The 16,219-nt window shown below is 42.7% G+C and overlaps 1 protein-coding gene across 1 annotated transcript; it reads left to right on the forward strand.

The window, feature by feature from the left end:
* Positions 1-415: 415 nt before the first annotated feature.
* has2 (hyaluronan synthase 2) lies at positions 416-12,497 on the forward strand (the record flags this gene model as incomplete). Its single annotated transcript, XM_079226989.1, has 4 exons — positions 416-545; positions 8,997-9,623; positions 11,364-11,465; positions 11,568-12,497. The coding sequence occupies exons 2-4, from the start codon at positions 8,997-8,999 to the stop codon at positions 12,495-12,497; spliced, it is 1,659 nt and encodes a 552-aa protein (XP_079083115.1). The 5' UTR covers positions 416-545.
* Positions 12,498-16,219: the final 3,722 nt, after the last annotated feature.

The following is a 16,219-nucleotide window of genomic DNA, read 5'->3' on the forward strand; positions in this document are numbered from 1 at the left end:
ATGCCCCCGAAGACAGAACCAAATACAAATTATCTTGAAACTTAAAGTATTTTCTTCTTTTTTTATATATATATATTCAGAGAATAAGTTCGTTTTTGTAACTTGTAAAAACTTTTGAAATATCAATGAAACTGTCAGAAGTTGATGGAGAAACATATTTATCTTTTTTTGCATAGTCTATTTATTTATACTTTTTTTACATGAATGATGGCAAAAGTGACTGACATAATGTGTGCACACCCAAGAACCGTGCGGTGTGTAGTTGATGACCGCAGACACACTGTTAGAAACCAGTGAAGACAAGCAGTCTTGGATTTTTTTTTTTTTAGCATCTCGTTTAGAAAACTTAGAGGAACGTGCGTGAAAAAATACTTTTCCCTATTATCCCTGAGGATCAGTGTCAGCGGATTCATGAGACTCTTTACTACACAAGTGTCCTCTGAAACTTTGTCGAGACTTTTTCTCCCTGTGGAGCGGCACCAGAGCTGCCGGAGCTGACCGCATCCTCCCTCAAGGACGAACGAGAGGACGACAGCTGCTTCAAGGTAGGCGGCCAGAGAGCATTTGGTCTGGTGACTGACAGGGATGCATGTCCAGAAGCCTGTAGCAATCAATGCATTTAAGTCTTTCTTTTTGGACATGTTGATGCTCTTATGTATATATGAGATGTCTTTCATCATTTCAAATATTAAGAAAGTTGTTCATTTTGTTGTATCTCAATAAAGAGAGAGATGCTTTAAGTTGGAGGGCATGCCAGCTGTCATTTGCCTTTAAGTGCCTTAACGGTCGTGCGTAAATCGTGGATGATCCAGGTTTTAGGTGGGAAATCCTTGTTTCCCCCTCCACAGATGTTAGCTACTGTATTAAAACAATATTGCATTGACACTAAGGAAGAAGAAAAAACGTGTCTCGCAAGTGTAATGTGTCCAAACTGGCACGGACATCTGCGTTCCTCTTTGCCTCAGCATCTGCCAGCTGTGGAAACGTGCGAAACATATCCGCTCAGATTAGTCTTCTAATCATTCAGAGACTTTTTTGCTGAACCAGTTAACTTCAGCCCGACAACGAAACGAATTGATGACGTCGAAACCTGTTCGTCATTCTGTGAGGTCTGTGAACCAATTGGGAGGCTGAATTTGGGCACGTTCAGCGTTGGAGCGCGTAATTTGATTTTTTTGATATTTGCACACACGTGAACACAGAATGGACCTCATGTTTTGGACAATAATTCATGCTAAAAAAAAATCATGCCCTCTGAGCAGGCATGGTAGTGGTGACAGACGTGTTCCTCGCTGAAATGTCCATCCTGCCCTTCTGAGCTCCAGACTGACGTGACTGAGGAGATAGATGCATGCAAACGTGACTGAAACCAGGTGCCACTTAAACACTGCTTGATGGTTATAGGGACCCATGCACATATTCTCGTTCTCCATCCTCCCACGCTGACCTCTCAGTGTGCAGACACCACTATTGGCTCATGTAAAAACCCACTGCAGGAATGCCTATCTGTGAGCTGGGAGTCTAAGCATTCCTGACATTGATCTACGACGTACAGCACAGAGTTTCTTCCTATTGGCCTGGGTCATCGTTCAATGATGCATTCTTGTTCTCACGCTGTGCAAGCTGGAACCATAGTGATATCCACCTGTAAGGGGTGATGAAGCGTTTAGTCCACTTGTCAGTGTTAATACATCAATGTGAGGAGTCCACGTGCCCCTCTACTGCGTATAGGGACTTACACTTGCTGGCTTTTCCAACAGTATCTGAAACAAGATATACGTTTACCCACCACATCTTTCTCACGTTAGCTGCTCTTCTGCAGTGCATTATTGTTTAGAAATATGCCCAGCATCCCTGTACCTCTGGAGACACTTTCACAGTAGCTGCCGCGCTGATCAGTATTAATGTAAAATGCATGTGCAGATTTTACAATGATAGCTTCAGGGCACTAGTTCTTCGTATATAATCAGTGCATGTGTGGACCCTCTGTCAAAGCACACATGTATCCAGCCTAAAACCAACATACTGTCCTTCATCTCAGCCCTCCAGGGAGAACCTCTGCTGAGCATTTGGCTCAGTGGGCTACAGTGAGGAAGGCAATCCATCTCCGGTGCCTGTTAGTGGAACTTTGAGCACTTAAACAGAGATTTCATTCTCATGCGCAGCAATGTGGGTAGTCCATGAAGAATGCCTGCTGTATAGCTGCATGGGGACGGCAAAAGCGGAAGAAAAGTAACGTTCTTCAATAGGTGACTCGGTTCACTGTATGCTCATCATTGCAACAGGATGTTCTTCCACACAGCGCACCGAGCAGTTTACTACTTGACAGAGGAAGCTGTTCCATGGCTGGTCTCCATTAGGGCTCACAACAAGTCCCACGTGCCATTACTGCTCGCAGCATGGGTCCTTCAGCGTGTAAGGCCTTGAGGCTGCCAACTGCTGAAGTTAGGATAAGGGTGTGCATCCCACACAGTACCAACACAACCAGCCACCTCATTTATGCTGCATTAATGCCACAGTTTGTTCCAGGTTCTCTTGGTAAAGTAGCGGCGAGTAAAAGTGAAAATGTTGATGCAAGCGAGGTTGCTGAGTTTGGCTTACAGTGACTCATGGGTCTCACAAGGAGGGCTGATGCCAATGTTAACGTTTAGGTCCAGGAGCTGCGGTAAGGTAACCCAGGAGCTGTTTAAAGTGAGCTGTGTTTGAGTAGCTGCACAGCAGACATAGTTGGCTCCGGGGCATTTTCATGTTCTGTGCTATTAAAGATGTTTCTTATAGGATATTTTGAGATCTCTTCTTAAAAGCTCGGATGACAAACGGTCTGACATCTCCAATCTAGATCACTGTCACATCCTTGCTTTGGGTTCCTGCCTCTTATGTTATCTCTCAGCTGTGATTAACTATGATACAACAAAGCACTAGAATAGAACTTCCTGCCATGTAGGGAGCAAGCCAGTTATTTTAGAGCACAGTTGATAACGGTCTGTAGACAGATAAAAAAGAAAATGTGTTGGATAAATGGATGACAGAGACCGTTTACAATTTAAAACAACAATTTAAAACTTTTTACTGCAGACATTTCATGGCTTTCGGAAGCAGGAGAAAGAAGCTTTGTATTTCATACAGTGAAGGGCGAACAAAAAACAAACAAAACACTTTTACTGTCTACTGTAAAAATGAACTATGTAGGAAAGAGGGAGGCATTCTGTCGCATCTGTGATTTGGCTGGAAATCTTGGAGCTTGCCACAGTGGCGTTATTCCAGTGCCTCAGCTGGCGGGGCCTGATCCAAGCCCCCCGCCGTGCCTGCAGTCTCCTCCCCCATCCCTTCTTTTGGTCCCTTCTGCCATCCATCCCTCTATCACTAACTCACTTCATTTCAGCCCACTTCCTCTTTTTTTCTTACTGAATACTGCAGTAGATGAGTTGGAGGGAGAACAAGCCAAATACTAGTTTGGCTTTAAACTTGGGAACCGATATACCACAGTGTTTCCATCAAATAATGAATTTCACCTTCACTTTTTGAATCGAATGAAACTGTCCAATGATGCAACCCTCAACTGTTGCAGTATGAGACATATAGAGTAACACAAAACAGTCCACTCGGATGTTGTAATGTCCGATCGATTCTCACAGCGTACATAGTGTGAGGAAATAAAAAGACACGGAATGTAAAAGTCAACTCCCAAGTTATGTTGAAACATTGTACCTTTGCCAGTTGTGGCCCGGTCCACCTGATTCCAATCATGCAATTAGCACAGCGAGGGGGTGTTTCTGTTTAGTTGTGGTTATAATGACAATGCTCCCACAACAATAGCACCCTGTGACCACGTGGGGGGTTTACGAGCTGGATAATGAAGAAGAGGAGAAAAGGGGGGAGGGAGGAAGGGCCAGCAGCTTCCTAGCCACACCTTTTGATGAACAGTGTCATTTAGACTGGAGTCCAAAAACAGAGCCATTATAAGATTAGTCAAGTTTACATACAGCAACATGACAGTTGTTTATTTTACATCCATATATTCATGTTACTGCATATATATTACCAGCAGTGGGTCAGTGAGGGGTTTGAGGTGGGACAGGATAGTGTTCAAAAGACTTCATGGCCACAGAGGTCAGGGTGACGGGCCTGTAGTCATTGAGTCCTGTGATCCTATAGGTTTTGAGTCCTTGTTTCAACTGCAACTGCACGTTGCCCTGCGGCAGCGGCATGTAAACACCGAACAAGCGTACTCACAGGGGCGGGGTTGAAGAAAAGTCTCTGTCTCCTCCCACCAGTAGCTGAAGTTTGTCCACTTTGTTGCACAGTGAGCAGACGTTAGAGAGATATATGCATGGCAGCGGTGTACGAAATCCATGAACGCGGAGACGCACGAGTGCAGGCGCGTTTCCCTCTCCTATGGCGCATGAGGGTGAGTGCACCTTTGACTGGAATGTCCAGTAATTACACAGAAGTTAACATAAAAGTTGGAAGTAAGTCCGCTCTCTGGTGAAAGAGCTCCGGGAATTACAGCAGAAAACTGTTTTTACAACACAAACAACACAAAACAATAATGAGCACCAACACACCATGCAGCCGTCTGTGGACCATCTTCAGGTGGTAGCGGTTCAATATGTCTTCAATGGATCAACACTGGGAAACTTTTATAAATACCATTAATATGTTGTATTATTACAGCCTATTTATTGTAGCTCCATAGGGATAATGGCATAGGCATAACTATGTTTATTATATTAAAGCCATTTCTCAGCCTGAGTCATATAACGTAACGTATATAGCCACAGGTGTGAGCTGGCTCACTCTTCAGAGCAACATTAAAGTTTTATATGAGCAGCACTCATCTGGCCAGAGCCTCTGATTTATGAACGCGACACTTCTAATCTGCGACTGCTGAGTCAGAATAGCATAAAGATGTTAGCTTTATGTTATCTCAGCCCCACACAACCAGCAAGCTGTCTTTCTTGGCTCTGCTTCAGATTTATACTGCCTGTGCAGAGAATACAGTAATGACCCGCGCACAGATTCACATACACATATAGTAGTTACTGTATAAAGAAACACACACACACACACACACACACACATAGGGTCTGGCGAGCCTTGTTATATTTTGCGTTCCATCACAGGCCTTGGAAGTACAGCCCTGCTGACAGCAATTCCACTGCTCCCCTGTGTTAGTCAAACCATCTCTTCCTCTCTGCACACAAATACACACACAGACACGCACGTGTGCATGTACGCACACTGGCTACACTCGTGGTGAAGGTCAAAACTACAGTAACACTTTGTTGTATCTTGAACAACTTTATTGTTGAACAATAAAGTTGTCTTTCAGACTTTTTTCCTACCCTGTAAGTAGTTGAAGTTGTGCCAGAAACTCCCCACTGCTTGAGCACACACACACTGTACATTTTATGCTTAGCTCACATATTTGCGTGCACACACACACACACACACACACACACACACACACACACACACACACACACACACACACACACGTACACATAGCCAGCATTCAGCAACGATGGTGAGACTTAATGGCATTCACATCTACTCAGACAAGGCACATAATATATTTGACATCTATCCGCTCTTACATAACTTAAATAAGGGTTACTACAGCATTTGGAGATTTTCATGTCGACACTAAATCACTTATGAACTGAAGAAAAACTTAAATGGGTCACAGAGTTCCCCATGTACACACAAGGAACATGAATATGCTTAATCTGATACTCAATGTCAATAACACACAATTATACGTGAACATTTTAGAGATTGAACAGAAGATAGATGGATACTTTATATATGAAGGATGTTGTATTTTAACAGGCTACAGGGGATTCATTTCAGATAATTGCATGGCACTGAGAAGGGATTCTACATCATCAGCCAACCTAGCAGATAAATATAAATGCACAAATGTACAGCTAGTACTGCAGCATGTTACAGTTGGAGGGCTCAGTGCCTTGCTCAACAGGCTATTTCCATTTAGTCCAGGTATTCAAACACCTTTACCCCACTGAATATTGTTGCAATATCAAGGCTGCTGTCACTTGTAAGAAAACCTCTGTGTTGTTTTTACTGTTAAATCTCAATAGGAAATAGACAGTAATGTTATTTCAAACAGAGCCATATAGAGTTTTCACCACAAGACAGAGCGAGACAACTCATTCATTCATTCATCCATCAGTACATCTCTCTGCTAACCCATCTACTCTCCATCCATGCAAGGCTTGATATTTTAGTAAAATTATCTTGGACACAGAACCAGTGGGAATTATACTCAAGAGGCCGTTAATGACGTTAGAGTGACTCTGCAGACCCAAGGTCAGCGTGGGGTCGGACACACACACAGATAGTGATGGGGTCCTATCACTTACGTGTGCCGAGACACAAAAACAAACAGAAAGCTCGGGTGATGTCATCCAGATGTGATGTTGACACCTTCGACTCGCACACACAAACGTCATATAGAGACATGCGTCGCTACACGTACGCGCTACCCCTAAGTGACAACATCCACATGTGTCAATGATACTGTCACAGATACTCCTCTGATTAGAGCCTCTATGTCTCGGGGCCTGGGGTCAAGTTTAGACAACCGGCATGATTGTTTTTTTAGTCTGCAGTTAATCTTCCTGCAGTCTGAGCTAATTGTGGGTCTTGGCCTTTGCATTGGATCACAAGCCCGGGAGAATGTATGAGATGCTATGAAAAGCAAAGCAGCAAGTGCCATGTCTGCAACGTGTCTTTTTTTTTGCACTGAATCACTATGCGTTAGAAAAACTCCTGTTGGTCTGCAATGAGACAAGAGCCCGACGGAGCTTTACATCCCTGGACTATGACGTGAATCGATCGTCACAGTTTGCTTTCGTATTGTAAACACATCATAAAACGACAACATTTCCAGCCATACAAGACAAACAGGTTAGGTGAACTAGCAGTAACTAACATTACTAACAGTAACCTCCGGTGTAAAAGTGTCTGATGCCTGGTTGTGGATGTATATAGAACATTTTCTATTTGTGATGACTTTCTGTCCTAATCACAACGAAACAATTTTACAATATAATATATAATCCAAACATCCACAAACCATTAGAAACATATATTTGGCACATTTAGGTTAAAACATGTTTTATCCTACGTAGTGACTGTGTTCATTCAAAGTGGATGCAGAGAGAGTTAGTTCTGCACTGCCTAATATAGTTGTAAAACATTATATACACATACAGTACGTGCACAAACTAAAGGAGGTCTGAAGTGAATTGCACTCTTAATGCAATTAAAAAAGTGTATTTTTACAGACACACACACACACACACACACACACACACACACACACAGACACACACTCCCCTCTCTTTCTCTCTTCCCTAGTGTAATAAGCTTTTATAGGTGCATTTGTGCGTACATATATGTGTGTGTGTGTGTGTCAGGGGTCTTATAAATGAGCGGCTGACGTTAGGAGCCATGCCACGTGCCAGAGGAGGCCTGCTACACTGGCTGTGGCTTTCTCATGCAGCGATCAGATGAACAAGGCATTATGTCGGAGCCAAGGGGTGTGTCTGCATATTCCTCTCTCGGCCTCTGCTACTCTCTGACTGTCTCTTGCTTTGTTTTCCTCTTGCAGTCTTTCTAGATATCTTCTTTTCTGATTTCTTTTTTCTCTTTCTGGCTTTGCCTTCCTCTGCCCCTCTCCCTGTCTGTCTTTTAACAACATGTTACTGCTTTTTACTCTCTCGCTCTCTGCTGGACTTTTGAGGACTTTATTGTTCGTATTCATTTACATGCTTTGCTTGTCTTGACTAAACGTACATGTGTAACTTCCACGTCTCGATGTAAGATGATGAAATATGCTATAATACACATTATTTAAACGTCAAAGTGATGTCCCACATGGGCGCCGTTAACTTTAACCTCCGTAATGTCAAAGGGTCAAACTCCCGTCGATATGCCAAGCAAAAAGGCATGTCCTAATAAAAGCAACATCATGGCACGCTCTCCAACGCTTCACTGTTCAGCCACATCTCTGTTTCTACTTAGTCGAAGAAGTGATGCCCTTGTTGTACTTTCTATGGGGAGTCGCAGAGGGGAAGAAGCACACGTGCAGTATTGAGCAAAATCTAAAAAAGCTCTTGTCTGCTTGTTCCCACGGAGATACAAACAGATGACATCACAGGGCGGTCCGCTCTGCGTTGAGCCGAGCTGAGCCACGCTGAGTGGGTCTCGGCTGCTCTGCCAAACAGATGGCGGTAGCAGCAGAGCGAACTTCATCATTCTGAGCAGAAGATTTGGAGCAGCGGGGCTCAAGTCGGTCAGAGTTTAGACACAAAAGCAGGAAATGTTCACACTGAATAATCGTTCACGGTCGAGATCAGAGTTACTTGCCCGGAAATCTTTTTGAACTAGAAGTAAAAACATAATATATTATGTTATAATAGTTTCTCCCGGGCATTTAGAGAGCCCTCAGACGTTTGGCAGGGGCTGTCGGACCTGATGCTTAATTAGGTCAAGAAACCTTGTAACGTGCGCCCACCCACACTAACCCACCAAACAATCGGCTAGTCACAACTGTCTGACATTTAGACCGGGATTTTGGGGATGGGTGAAGGGAAGGAGAGGGGGATGGAGGGAGGGAAAGAGGGGGAGGAACTTTACTGCTTTCTCTACCTGGGTTTGTTCTAATCAAACATAATCAAACAGCTCCTCTATGTGTGTGCTATAGAAGAGCTGTAAAAGCTTAATACATTCTAATGATGGTATGGAAGTCAGTTAATGCAGCACTATGTGTGCAGCATGAAACTCACTTTTAACATAAATACAGTTTAAAGTTTCCTTTTCCCTCTCCAAATCACAGAACATTTGATATTTACAGGAAGTGAATAAAAGCTGTTCATCCCATGGCATTCAGCTTGTAATTGATACTCCATATCATAATCCAGCCATTTGTGTTGCTTTGCCTAACCCTCGTCTCCACATTCTGCCCCTAGATGAAGTGCCAGAGAGTCCTCACCTACCTGCGGATATTTGGCACCACCATGTTCGGCGTGTCCCTCCTGGTGGGCATCTCCACAGCCTACATCATGGGCTACCAGTTCTTCACCACAGCTCGCAATCACCTATCCTTCGGCCTCTATGGCGCCATCTTGGTAGTCCACCTCATTATCCAGAGCCTCTTTGCACTCTTAGAACACCGAAACATGCGGCGGTCCTTAGAGACGCCGATCAAACTGAATAAGACCTTGGCTCTGTGCATTGCGGCGTATCAAGAGGACCCAAACTACCTGAAGAAATGCCTGGTGTCAGTGAAGAGGCTGACGTACCCGGGGATCAAGGTGATCATGGTGATCGACGGGAACACGGACGATGACTTGTACATGATGGATATTTTCAAAGAGATCATGGGACGGGACAAATCTGCCACATACGTGTGGCGGAGTAACTTTCACAGCCGAGGGCCTGAGGAGACGGATGAGACTTACGCCGAGGGCCTGCAGCAGGTCACCAGGACGGTCCTCAACAACAAGTGTGTGTGCATCATGCAGAAGTGGGGAGGGAAGAGAGAGGTCATGTACACAGCCTTCAAAGCCCTGGGGCGAAGCATAGACTATGTGCAGGTAAGTCACTGAAATAGAAATGGATCTCAGTAGATACGTTTTAATGAGAAGAATAATGGTGAAAGGGGAAGATAATTGGGGTGAAATGGTTAATGAATGGTGAAATTAGACAAGAATATATAACAGTTGAAATATTTAGTGGTATGTGTGAATATATTTGTAGATGTGAGACAAGGACAGCTGACATCAGTGTGAGCTGAAAGGGAAGAGAGAGAGAGAGCGAGAGACGGAGAAAGAGATGTCTGGGGAGAGGGAGGGGGGCTCTGCCAAACCAAACACGGGGTCCACAAAGAGTCTTTTGTGTTGCGTTTCACTGTAGATGGTCGGTGGCTGTGTGCATGCATCGTGTTGTGAAGTGTAGCGCGAAGAGGGGCAGCGGTAGCTTATGTCTAAGTGTAAGAACAGATCTGTTTCACAGTGCTGACTGTTGCATCATCTGCATGAGTGATATTCAGACTCGAGCCCCAAAAATGTTTAAGAAAAAAAAAAAGTTTAATTTGGTATGCGTATGTTTGCTTGAAAAACATCTCAAAAAGCTTAAAGTTGAACTTGAATAAGACAGGCTATGTATGTTAATGACACTTGAAATACATCTTCGGAAAAGGTAGTTCCCAAGGCTATTTGGCTGGCTCACAAAGTATGATAATGCAAACATTGTGCAATGATGTGATTTGAATATATATGCGGTAGATAAAAGCATGTTAAAACACACGACCTGATGAAGTACCAGGAAACAGGTTTTTATCCTGTAGTCAGTAAATGTAAAAATAAACAACAGAGCTGTGATGCAGAAATATATTATGTTTGTGAACCAAGAGCATAATATTCCATCAAAAGGAAACTATGTAACTTCCATAGTTTGCCGAAGGCACAAAGTGTCACTTCATCATATTGTTCAGTAATATTCAGCTGGTAGTGTTAGAAAATTGCATCTTAAGCAAGGAGTCAAAACTTTAATCATATTAGAATAATTTTAAAAAGTTTGCAAATAAGAGAAAAGGGGACTTCAATCTTCAAAACTTTGAAAAATTATGCTGTGTAACAGCTGCAGCTGATGCAGCCTGCCAGAAAACTCTTGTTTGAGAACGCTTTGAGCGCTGCCAATAATCATGCCAGTACTCCTCAACAAAGGAGGGACAGGGTTGCATGCCTTTTTACTATCATCAGTCTCAGCCTGTAACAGATGTGTTTTGCTCATGGGGATTGGGGTGTAGGTTTGTTTTCATCACCTGATTTTGTTTGGGAGGAAACCATTACCATTTATAAGAGGGAACGAAGAGAGATAAAACAGGATCAGAAAGATAGTAGTTACTTTTTGTTGCAGGGTTTTCACCTGCTGGCCATATTGCCATTCTAATGTAAAGGGTAACATTGGTATTTTTCAACCTGGAATCTTTTCCCCCGTGTTCTTGTGTCTAGGTGACACTTAGAGGGATAATCTTTTTTTAAATTGGTACAGTATTGAGGGGTAGCGCTGTAACCAACATCCGCAAAACGAGCTGCTAGGGCATTTTTTTGCAGCTTCAATGTAACTTAACATCCACTAAAATGGCTTTTTACAGCGTTAACAACCAGAGCCTGTCAGTGGCATAACCAAGAACTGTAAGTGGCATTGCAGTGGCTGCCATCTACAGCCTCAATCTAATACATTTCTATAAGGCCTTTTTACATGACAGAAGCAGATGACCTTTGACCTGATAATGCAGCTAATTCACTGTCTATTTTGTGGGTTTTACTCAGGTGTGTGACTCCGACACGATGTTGGACCCGGCATCATCGGTGGAGATGGTGAAGGTTCTCGAGGAAGACCCTCTGGTGGGAGGCGTTGGAGGAGATGTACAGGTTGGTTACAAAACGACAATTTCCTATTCCTTGAAGGTGACATGTCATCATTTTAATTTTGATGTCGAACCTCTAACTTTTTGCCTTTCAATTCCTCCCTAGATCCTAAATAAATATGAGTCCTGGATCTCCTTCCTGAGCAGTGTGCGGTACTGGATGGCCTTCAACATTGAGCGGGCCTGCCAGTCCTACTTTGGTTGCGTGCAGTGCATCAGCGGGCCTTTAGGAATGTACCGGAACTCCCTCCTGCACGAGTTCCTTGAGGACTGGTACAATCAGACTTTCATGGGATCCCACTGCAGTTTTGGGGATGACCGCCATCTCACCAACAGAGTTCTAAGCCTCGGGTACGCAACCAAATATACGGCTCGATCGAAGTGCCTCACTGAGACGCCGGATACATACCTGCGATGGCTCAATCAACAAACTCGATGGAGTAAGTCATATTTCAGAGAATGGCTCTACAACTCCTTGTGGTTCCACAAGCACCATCTATGGATGACTTATGAGGCCGTGATCACAGGCTTCTTCCCTTTCTTCCTCATCGCCACCGCGATCCAACTCTTCTACCAAGGAAGGCTCTGGAGTATTCTTTTGTTTCTGCTCATTGTGCAGGCGGTGGCGCTGATCAAGGCTTCGTTTGCCAGCTGCCTCCGAGGTAACATTGTCATGGTGTTCATGTCGTTCTACTCCGTACTGTACATGTCGAGCCTGTTGCCGGCCAAAATGTTCGCAATAGCAACAATCAACAAGTCTGGATGGGGGACCTCGGGGAGGAAAACGGTGGTGGTGAACTTCATTGGTCTGATTCCCATATCAGTTTGGTTCACTATCCTCTTCATCGGGATTATCTATACTGTAATCCTGCAGACTAAAAAGCCCTTTCCTGAATCAGAAAAGATTGTTCTGGTCATAGGGGCAGTCGTCTATGCCAGCTACTGGGTCGTACTGTTGACGTTGTACACAGTGCTCATAAATAGGTGTGGGAAGAGGAAGAAGGAAACACCCTATGACATGGTGCTGGATGTATGACTTACAGAACTCTCTGTTATGGTTGTTTTCACTTACACCATGTTGTTGTACAAATGTTTTTTTCAGATGCAGAGCAGCTCTGGAGGCAAAATTGGTTGATTTCAACCAAAATGGGAAAAAAAAACAGGGATCTAAAAAGAAAACTTGAATGGTAAATATATAAAGGACAGTGGCTGCTTTTTATCTCTGTTCATTCATGACAATAGCATTCATGATCTTGGAACAGCATGCTAGCTAATTAGCTAGCTAATTAGCTTAATCCGATAACTCAGTATGGCAAGATTAAATATATTGCAATTGGCAGCAAGAGTGCTAGGCTTTGTAACATTAGCTACCTCTTACTCGTGTCATTTTCACTGGGCTTCAGTCTACCATTTGCAACTCAGCCAAAGAAACTATGGATTTTGTGTCACCCATTGGGGTTTAACTTAACCGGTAAGATTATTTGACCTCCAGAGCATCATTGTGTCTCCAAGAAATGTTTGTACATCCTGACTAGAAAAAGATCTACCTGTTGCCACCGCCAAGGCAAGCCAAAGAACACCGCCACATATCTTCAAGTTCAAGTACATTCATAACTCTAAAAAGGTGCTGAGATCGGCTACTGCCATCTCTACGAATGTCATTGTAATCTGTGTGGATCTCATGAATAGGTGTGTTTAGCCACTATAGCATTGAAAGCAAGTTATACTGCATCTATTTACAGATGTCACAACTTCAAAGGTGTTATCTCTGAGGGCAAAGCATTAGGAAGAGCTAAAGTATCAATTTTGCAAAGGAAAACGGCTTTACAATAAAATGCTGGTCTCTCTTTATTTTGTTGCAGTCATGTCATGTGGGAAAGATACTTCCTTACAGTCTTCATGCATTATAAATGTATTTATCTATTTCAACAGAAGATTTTTTTTCTATCACTCAATGTAATCCATAATTCATATCATTGGTAGTGGAGATATTTCATGCGGTTGATGTTAGGATTCTTGATTTGCTGTTTAAAAGAAGCACAGCACTCACTGCTGTGCATGTATGTTGAATGTGAAAAGGTACAAGATCCAATTGAAATGTCTGAGCACCTACACGTCTTGTTGTTATTCCCATATGACGTGAATGCAGTATTTCCCTCAACGTTTACAAAGTGAAGAATCTCAAAATGATCACTGATTGGTAGATATAATCTCCACCGGATCAGGTGACAAGGTGAACAGGAGAGAGACGGTGTATCATTGCTGCTGTGACTGTTTTATTTTTACAGAAACAACAACTTTTCTTTTTCTTTTCTTTTTTATAGATATGAATGATGGTGTTAACACTATTATTGTTAATGTATTTCTTTTTACCAAGTTGGATGAAAACCACCAAGAAGGCACGGTGGCAATGTTCCAATCCAAAGATTTAGTGATTTTTGCCTCCCATGGGTCCTTGCTCTCTTCCTCTCCTCACATGCTGAATACAAGATAGTGTGTCTAGATCCCTCTGCTTCATCAGACAAGGGAAGGGGCAAATGTGAGAGAAATACATTAATGCACCGAATAGGAGAAAGGAACTACCCGATGACAGGAATGTGAATAAGGGCACTCGATGGAGGGGAACAGCATTTTGGAATGAAAGTCCAGGGTTTGCTGTCGACCGGGAGCAGACATGAGTTTAATTCATATGCACTTTTATGTCCCTCCCATCGTCCAGCATGATGCTTGACGTAATCAAGATGAAATACCTCAGTGGTTCTCTTTGCATTGCATCAAGGCATTAGGATGCCGTCCAAAGACTGATGCATTCTGAAGGTCTCAAGTAATTTATGATCTTTTTGTGGTATTAGATATAAAAGTGTCCTTTTTATAGACAGTTCCTTATTAGGTCAAAGCTGGATTTCTCTGCCTTGTCAGCCCTTTGCTGTAGCCTTTCTTGTTACTTTGTATTTCAATGCATTTTATATATAGACATTTGTATTCTATTTTTGCTTAGCTACTAAAGATTCTTTATTTTCACTCATGTTTTTTGTTTTGTTTTTATAAAAAAAAAAAAATAAGAACAGGAAAATGTATTTGTTGTGCTTTCAACTGTTCTGACAATGACTTGTATATCTGACCAAACAATGTGAAAGTATGAGCTGGGGGAGGGTTGTCTGCAATAACAAGAATAAAATGCAATTTGTAGAGATAAATTATTGAGTTCAAGAGAAGTGATGAACCTGTGTTTTTGTGCCTTTTACTTAAAGAGAAGACCAACATATTTATGTACAATAATTCTGTGGTTTATATGATTCTGTAATTAGTGAGATGTCTTCTAGTATATGTGTAAAACCCCCACGGTTCCATTTGTCTACACTGCAAAAACAATAAATACATTTAAAACGTATTTTAATATGCATAACGTAAACATAATTGCTGGACTTCAAATTCTCCGCAGTGTTGGAACTCCAGGGAGTCTTACTATGTTCAGCTCCTAATAAAAACACTACAACCAAAGCAGACTGGAAACTTTCATCCAAAACATTTTATCCAAAGCACAGAAATTATCTGCAAATGATGTGTTTTAAAGTTATGAGGTTCCTGAGTGAGCAATTACAAAAGGAAAACTGAGTGACATTTGAATACACTTATAAAGGCGACGTTTCATTCCGAGGTTTAATGAATGAGACAAACAATTGAACCATGAGGTTGTTTTTATGCCAAACTAGTCATGGGCAGTGTCATCATGAAGCACTTTTGTGTTGTGCCAAATAAAAAATACTTTTGTTTAAATTTGTTGGTGTTGGAGTTGTTTTAATCTCATTTTATCATCATTTATTTGACGGATCTCTGGATGCACTGGGACACATCATCAGTGATGTTACATGGGGGTCATTGGGGGTTTGTGGTCTTTCAGGTCAGACAACCTCACCCAGGCGACTCCACCAGATTTGACCAACCCCTGGCTTGTATCCCTGTAGCACTAACACTCTGCGGCTCGCTTCGATTGATCCAAAGCCATCAAGAGCACTCTCGGTGGCTTTTCTTTTCCAACCCTTTATCATCCCAGGAAACCCTTTGCTGAAGGACGGGCCTGCGAAGCCCCTACATCCCACCGGATACCCCACTGCTGGTAGCCACTGTTGGTAGCCACACTCCTCCGCCAGGTCTTCATACTTAGAGCCCTTTCTCTCATTGGCTTCCTCCTTTCGGTGTATTACTTTCTTATCTTATCGTAAAACAGTATCCGCCCAGTATGTAGCTGAAGGGGGGAAATCCCCACATTGTTAAGGAACATTTTCCAGGGCTTTCTTACAATAAAAACATATTTAAATTAGACACACAGAAGACCGACTGTATGAAGCAGTATTTGTACATAATGTAGTGAAAGAGAAAGCATGCAGTCCAAAGGTGAGTCAGTCCATCTGAAGCGCATCAGAATTCCCAGACGACAAGTCCAAGCATGGCTTTGGATCTACAGCCCTTCAGAGGAAACACTTGTGTTTTTGAGAGGGAATACAAATACATCATGTAAACACATTAATGGACACACATTTATGTGCAAACACACATTTGGGACACAGTGATCACAGTGATTTGGCTGCCTGGAAGTTACTTTATAGCCAAACAAATGTGTGAGGTTCTTTATTCCAACAGTGTATCAAAGGGGGACGGTTGTCAGGGCAAAAGTAAACTTATTTACTGGGTACACTCACAGACACACACACACACACACACACACACACACACACACACACACACACACACACACAC

The sequence above is a fragment of the Taurulus bubalis genome, assembly GCF_910589615.1.
Source record: "Taurulus bubalis genome assembly, chromosome: 12".
NCBI classification, from domain to species: domain Eukaryota; kingdom Metazoa; phylum Chordata; class Actinopteri; order Perciformes; family Cottidae; genus Taurulus; species Taurulus bubalis.